A 7935-nucleotide genomic window follows, 5' to 3' on the forward strand; every position below is an offset into this window, starting at 1 on the left:
GGCATTGACACCCTTCCCCCTTATTCTGCAAGGACGGGCTGGCCTCCTTATCTTATACCACAGATGTCATGAGAAAATGGAGGACATGGCAGCCACCGAAATCTGCCAGTTTGATGACTCCCACGTTGCCTTCCCAATGGAATTCACCTCCGAGGAAGTGGCAACAACAACTGAACCCTTTTTCCAATCCCAAGGACCCGCTGACTCAACAAAAGGTGATCATGCACTACTCGACGGCCATGATGGAGGTGACGACGGCCACGACAGCCTCCCACCTCCACCCCCACTTTCCCCTCCACCACCCAGTTCCTCTCACCAAAGTACTAGCACCCAACCACCACCACCCCCATCTGGTACATCCACACTACCACTCTTCCCTCCCCAAACCTCTTCTTCCCCCATTCATTTTCCTACACCACCTCCCTCACCAACCCCACCGTCCTTGTCATTACAGCTGGGAATGCACACTGCATTATTCCGTGACATCCCGCTTACCTCAACCAAACCCCCACCCCTCTTTGATGCAAACCTTGCCACAGGAGCCTCCACATCGACAACCCCTCCACCCTCGCACCGACACATCACCCCTCCCACCCAACCCTAGAAGAAGGCGAAATTCTGCCCCACCGCCACCACTAGACATGAGGAGATCGACCCTTGTCTTAACCCTCTCAACTGGCAGGACCCCCTCGACCGCACGGAGTTCAAGCAAGCGATTGCTATCCTACTCGATCAACAGCTTCAGGACACGCCCACCACCCGCATAACGGACCGCATGGATATCAACGTCCTATGTCCATACCTTGAGACCAAACATCGACCATGGCGGCGAGAGCATCCACCCAAAGAGCGCGGAGGATACCATCGGCCACCCGTTGTTGCTACTCGCCCCATCACGTTCAAACTCATGAACGAGCACCCAGCCTGAGACGCCCATTTCTGTTGAAGCCGTTCATTTGGGAAACCTACTACAAGGCGCCCGAGCACTCCGCATCAGCCCAAATGACCTACCCATAAGAAGACGATGAATGTGAAATCTCTTCCAAACCACAAGGAGCAAAAGAAGAACCCGAAGCAGCAATTCAATTTTCCGTGGTTCGCTCCTCCAATGATGCAACAGCCCTATACGGAAGATACAATGATCAAGCACTTCAACAAGTTTATCCGCTATGATCAAGTCCCAGACACAACCGTGATCGCGACGATCAGATTTTTCCACTTGATCATCACGTTGGTGGAGTCCTCCTTTCCAAGTTGGAACCATTACCATGAAGGTGCGCAGGGCTTGGCGTTCGACATCAACAAAGGACCAATGCTCAAGCAGATTTTTGGATATTATAAGCGCATAATGTGGATGCCCGCCTGGAGACTGCAGACTTTTGAAGATATGATGGAGACAACATTTTGGGCCAGCTACAAAGTCTTCCATCGAGGCCCCTCTACTCCAACCTCACGCCGCAACTCCATCCAAACATATTCGATCTACTACCGATAGATTTGACCAGCTCCAAGGACAGACCTAAATTAGGAAGGTAGCATTACTTTTACAAGCATGGCCACACTTATTGTATTCATCTTTTGTAACTGTGCTAAGCGCTTAATGTAAAAGAGACTTGGGATGACCGAGCTTACAGCTTATGTAATGCCGGTCATGAGCAATAGTTATACATAGAGCTAGGAAGAAGGTTAGTTTTGGACCCCCAATTGTAAACAGGCGACTAGCCATTGTTGTAACTATGAGCTCTTGTATATAAGACATTTATGAAATATGAAAAAAGACAATCCCATTAGTCTCATTTAAGCTTTGCCTCTTCTCTCTCTCATTTAAGCTTGTGGAAATATGCTTGCTTATGTTGACTTGCTTGCATGCTTGATTGTTGGTGTGTGCTTGTAAGGATGGTGATGCTCTAACCTCTCTTCCTCTTCCCTCTCTTTGCTCTCTACCAAGTCCATCTTGCATGCATGTGGCATGAGATAAAGGTTGACCTTTCCACAACTCCCTCCTTGCTCTCTACACCTAGCCATTGAATCTTTCCTTGGGTGACACAGGAAGAGGTGGAGTGAGCCCCTAACGGCTTCACATTGAAAAGTTAAGCCTCATTAGGATTGACTAAGTACAACTCTCCCGACTCAACCCTTGCATGTTGTCTCTTCTCTTCTCTCTCCCTCTTGTGTGCAAGGTAGTATGTTAAGTTCAACAATCTTCTACTGAAAGTCACCTCTCATCAAAGGGCCTCTTGTATATATTTTCACTCACCATCATATACACTCACTCACTCATTTTCATGCTGCGTTGATTTGCTCTGATCTCTTGTACAGATTGCCCATTCGCAGCCCGTGTCCTTTGCAATGCTTGTCTTTGGCAGATTATCTTATGCAATGATGTACTTTCAAGTTTTTTTGTGCATTGTGGATATTACATTTTAAGTGTTGGCACATATTGTTCACGAGACGGTGCCCAAGGACGTTCACACCTAGCCGGTGTAGTTACACTTTAAACTTTCGTATACAGATTTTTCTTTTTTGAGTTATGATGTATCTTTCAAGTTTTTTTGTGCATTGTGGATATTACATTTTAAGCGTTGGCGCATATTGTTCACGAGACGGTACCCAAGGACGTTCACACCTATCCAACGTAGTTACACTCTAAACTTTCATATGCAGATTTTTCCCTTTTGAGTTATTTCCTCAGCAATATTACAAGATTACTTAGACCTACCTACATTTTACAAAGGCAAACCAAAATAATAAGCCTACTAGTTACTAGTAGTTTTTGATGGATCCTATGCATTTTCATGGAACCTGATGCCAACCCAAAAGAAGGGGAAATCTCACTCACTTGTGGCATAGACAAGAGCCTTGGCCTGCTCATCAATGCTCTCCCAATTTATGGTGTAAAGAATCCATGTATAGTTAAAAGCACAATACAAGTTTGTCAGTAGTTTGTTATAGTGGGGTAAGCTCAGTTAGTGATGTGCTCATACACACTTGTTTACAAACGCTCCAACAAATTTATACGGTCGGGTGGTGGTGGTGTTAATAGAGACTACAGAGTGTTCCCAGAACCTACTGGCCTGAGAGAATACATGTAGAGTACAATTCAGAACTTTATCTTTGAGTGCTGCTAAAAAGGTATCCCATCAATCTTGCACATCTCCTCGCATAATATGATCAAGCCTTCCAAACTCCTCGGAAACACGAGATTCTTCCATTGGCAACCCGTAGATACCAGTCCTCGAGGAGGGACAATCATTAGTACATTCTCCTGCCTTTGCACTATTCCCATCACAGTCACTGTGCTTCCCTCTTTGATATACCTGCAAGCCCACAAATCAACAAAACCTATAAATCAACAAAACCTATTGTATCACACAAAGATATAACTAGACTGGTAATGCTGATGAGGTTAAGCCAACAGTAATTAGTGGCTCAATTATAGGATGTTAGGCACTAATTGAGCATTCGTCAGTTCCTTTAATGAGCTAGTGTGAAGTGAGTACTAACTGAGTATTAGTACGTTCCTATTGATGCTCATGAAATCTTACAAGGTAAGGACAATCTCAACCATGGTCTGTAACGATTAGGCACATTGATAGGCATTCCCCAGAGGGTGGGATTAGTAAACAGATCGAGCCTAAGTTTGGCACAAGCCTCACACCAGGAAGGTGGGTTCTTGTGGTATGGGACAGCCGGGCTTGGGTGAAGAGTCAAGCATGGTGTTGGTCTTACCGCCATGCTCCTGAGCAGAGTTATGGCCGGATGGTGAGATGGTGAGCTATCCAAGATCTAAACCAGTCAAAGAGATGAGATGCATTATTAGCTTACCCTTCCTTTAGACGCATCACCCGGTCATCACACGAGAGGTTTTTGTTGCCCATCCAACGGACAAAATCAGCTGGCGACTCCTTGTTTCTTACAGAAATATCAACAACTGTACTCTCATGAACAAGAGGTGTTACAGGTGCACCATATCCGGCTTTAACTAGAGCTCTGAGTCCAGATTGAAAATCAGAAATGTAGAAATCAACAACATGCCTCTGCATAACACCAAAAACATAGATCAATTGTCTTCAAATTTCCCAATTTGATCAGTACAGCAGGTAGGGAAGCACTGTAATTTGTACCTCCGAGTACCTCAGTGCCCATGTGAATCGCCGGTGCCCAGATTTGGCTGGCTTTGACTTTAACCCTCTGTACTCATGAAGCCCGGTAGATGTATATATACATCTATTTGCCCTCTGGTAGGATGACTCCAATGGCACACTCCCACATGTGACAACCTACATAGCAAGTGTGCACCAGGTATTTTAACTGAAGTGTTAAAAAGAGGTGAAATGTCATACTTCATATCAAAAAACTGTCATAATTGAAAGATTAATGCGTGTTTATGTCCACTTTAGCCTCAAAGAAGACCTTACCCCAGTCACCTTGACATGTTGGCCGTCCTTTGCATTGCGTAAATCTGCATCCTCATATGCAGCCAGGAAGCTACCAGGAGACCTATCCCCCCAGTATAGATTCCAGCTGAGAAGCAACACAACACACACAAAAAGACACCCGACGACTATTAACAAGATTGGGTTATGCACGGTCACAAAGATAAATCCACCTGCTATGAAGCCCACAATAAACAAGGGCACAATGGTCCACAAAATGACCCTTGGAAGGCTTCTTTTGATCACCAAAGTCTGCTGGTTGATGTTGTTTATGGCATTGTGTGCAGCTGACCCCTTGATGGGTGCACCAGAAGCATCTAGAGGCCCCGAAAATGGCTTCTTCGGAGCCCCTGATGCATTGAGAGGGCCTGATGTGATGGGGCCAGATGTTATAAGGCCTGTTGCTGGCAAGAGACTACCAGAGTTCTGACGAACTATAGTTGGTGCACCACTCCCTGAGAGGGGGCCCGAGTTTTTCTGGCTGTTCCCTCCAGACCCAGGCCTGTTAGCACCACCAATGTCACCAGCACCCCTTGACAGTGGCCCTGAATGAGAAGCCGGACGGCTGCCTCCAGTCAAAGGCCCTGAACGATTCTGCCCGGAATATGCCAAGTTCTGCCTTGGAAGCCCAGCAGAAGTGAGCGGTCCTGAAGTAGAATAAGAAGGCTTTGGAGTTCCGCTGGAAGATAAGGGCCCCGAGTTTGATGAAGCCCCACCATAGCCACCCCCAGGTTTGCTGTGATGAGAAGAGGTTGGGGTAGATTTTCGCGACTTTGGAAGCTCCACAACAGGGATGTCAAACATCTTGCCCAACTCTCCAGATTTCTTAATGTCCCCACCGGTGTATGGCATGACCGTTGATGTGAATGAGGGCTGCCTTTCCTTGTACTGTTCCGGGTGCCCGGAGACATATAAGCCACTGCTAAGCTGATGTGAAGGAAATCTGGTAGTATTGGATCCCATGGTCTTTTAATATCTTCTGATGTATGCCCAAAAATGGCTTAATTTCTGCAAAGAGACAACCTCTGTATGCCAAGCTCCTCTTTAAGTACTTAAGCTATAATTTCTCTAGATTAAACACAGCCTGCAAAGAGTTTCTCTAAATAAACACCAGATTCCTCTTACGTAAGGCCAAGATTCCCATTTTACACTTGACCAGCTTTTCCAAAAAAAGTCTTATATAGCCCGCTTGCTTGCACTGTGAGCAAGCTAGCCTATGAGCTCAAGTCATTTGTACAAGGGTAATCTGTCAAAAAGCAAGGGTTACTAGGCCAAAGAGCAACGGGTACTGAGCCAATATGCAAGGAGACGAGTTCCAAAAAGCAGGTACTAAATACCGTAATTAATTTGTAGGGTTAGTAGACTTGGACGATTTTAAGTTTTGCAAGTTGTGCACAACTGGAAGAGACTGCTGGCAAGGCGCACCTATGAAGAATTGAACCCGCGACCTGCAAAGAGTTTGGTGGCAGATCTTTGAGAAGGGGGGCACGTTTGAGAAAAGCTTTGCAAGGTCGGCTACAGAGCGTCAGGGGGAGGTACATTTGCGAAGAAATGCCAAAAAAAAAGGGGGGGGGGGGGGAGGGGAATGAAAATGCAGAGAAAAAAGGAAAAATGCGAGCTTAGCAAAGCATTCTTACCTGTAAGCTTGGAGCCCAGAAGCGAGGGCAGTAGGGCGGTGAGCGCCAACAGGAAGAAGAGCAAAATACCGAGGACCCAACAACAGAAAAGTTGAAGGAAAGACGGGAGATCTTGCCTTTCATAGCAAGTAACTGTCGAGGATGGGATTTTCTTGGGTTAGGTTAAGGACTGATGATAATGCAGAGCCCAATTCTGTTGAATTGGTTGTAGAGTATGATGATGTAGGGAAGAGGGTATCAGAAGGGAGAGTGGCGAGATTAAGAACGGGTGTGCGCTCGCAGAGAGAGAGAGAGAGAGAGAGAGAGATGGGGAGGGGGGGGGAGCGAGGAAATCAAGGCTGTTTTGCTTCTGTCCTTCAATAGAGGTCTCTTCACACCATAACCCACACACCGTCTCCCTGTGCGCTCTCACGCCCTTGTGGGCACGCGACCCTTCTTCAACACCACCACCTTATTGTTGTCGTTCTTTTCACATCACCACCCACCAACACCATAGTAATGGGAATCATTCTTAATACCCCTAATCTAGATTGCATCACCATTGATTGCCACCTTGCCATATTGTGTGCTCTCCATCTAAGAGTGCATTCTCACGGAACACCACCTCGAGCATGTTCTGCAACCATTCCAAACGTATATGCTCTTCATTCCTCACCACCACAAGAGGTATCATTTTGTCAATGCTAGACCCTTGCAAACATTCCAATCGTATATTTGCTATTCATTCCTCACCACACAAGAGGTATCATTTTGTCGATGCTAGACCGTTGCAAACCTGCCTCCAATTCTATGAAGACCTTGTTGGCACAACTAAGCCTAAACCTACTAGAAATTCACTTTTCTACAAAGCTAGCATGGGACCACACGTGAGGCATAAAGTGGAAGTACACTCACCTCCCACAACCTCTCTGCTCCAAATGCACATGTCTAATAACCTCAATGGCATGTCCGTACCTTCTAACCTTGATGAGCCATGTCATCGCACGCATGCATGTGCAAATGCACACATTAGAGTGAGCATGCTTCCGTTATGTCAAGATTGGCAAGGAGAATAACTCTTTGTTGATGGAGTTGAGAAATGAATGTACCTCCACCTTGTACCACTATCTTAGATGTTACACTCATTGTTGATGGAGTTGAGAAGTGAATGTACCTCCACCTTGTACCACTATCTTAGATGTAACACTCATTGTGATAATGTGGATGCTACCTAAGTGTCTCCTATGTATGTGTAAACACATGCACACACATACATGCTCGTGTATTTTGTTAGATGGGTGCTCAAGTTATATGTGTGCATGCATGCCTACTCTTGTGCAAAGGCAAGGTGTAAAAGATGTGGGTATGCATGTGTATACATAATAAGTGTCACAACAAAGGCAAGTCACATAATGTATACACAAAATAAGTGTCATAAGTGACACTTATTATGTGTATACATAATGAGTGTCATAAAACGAAGACAAGTCACACCACTTCCAAGCAAGGGATTCAACAAATGTTACATGCACACCAACAAAGATGCATGTTCCAACCCTCTAATGCACAAACAAACAACCCATGCATGTGCAAAGTGTCGCATACTCTCAATCGCAGTCACATATCGCACTCATCAACTCTTCACATGATCATCAAAAAATTTGGTACATTTGAATTGCTTGGAGTGCCTAATGTAAAAATCTTTATACCTAAGCTTCAATCCAAAACTTGCTACTAAATCTATTATTGAATATTATTTTAACTTAATTAAGTTAAAATGGCATGTTTGATTAGATTTGCTTGTTCTATGTGGGAGAGCATTTGATACATGGCTAAGCCTCGGCAAGAGATTGATCTTATTTTTAGGTTTTATTATACTTTAT

At 45.2% G+C, this 7935-nt stretch overlaps 1 protein-coding gene across 2 annotated transcripts; it reads right to left on the reverse strand.

Annotated features, from left to right (window-relative positions):
- Nucleotides 1-2886: 2886 nt before the first annotated feature.
- On the reverse strand, nt 2887-6487 carry LOC147606386 (protein SHOU4-like). 2 transcript variants are annotated; one of them, XM_086791710.1, is made up of 6 exons: nt 6074-6424; nt 5774-5884; nt 4419-5682; nt 4125-4280; nt 3826-4037; nt 2887-3317 (listed from the first exon to the last, which is right to left on the reverse strand). In XM_086791710.1, exons 3-6 carry the CDS (start codon nt 5397-5399, stop codon nt 3125-3127), a joined length of 1542 nt encoding a protein of 513 aa, XP_086647836.1. In that variant the 5' UTR covers nt 5400-5682; nt 5774-5884; nt 6074-6424; the 3' UTR covers nt 2887-3124. The 2 variants fall into 2 exon arrangements, with proteins under 2 accessions (XP_086647836.1, XP_086647835.1); XM_086791709.1 differs by having other exon boundaries at nt 4419-5884; nt 6074-6487.
- Between the last annotated feature and the right edge of the window lie 1448 nt (nt 6488-7935).

The sequence above is a fragment of the Cibotium barometz genome, chromosome 57 (assembly GCF_041138505.1).
Source record: "Cibotium barometz isolate CiBa-2024 chromosome 57, ASM4113850v1, whole genome shotgun sequence".
Taxonomy (NCBI): Eukaryota; Viridiplantae; Streptophyta; class Polypodiopsida; order Cyatheales; family Cibotiaceae; genus Cibotium; species Cibotium barometz.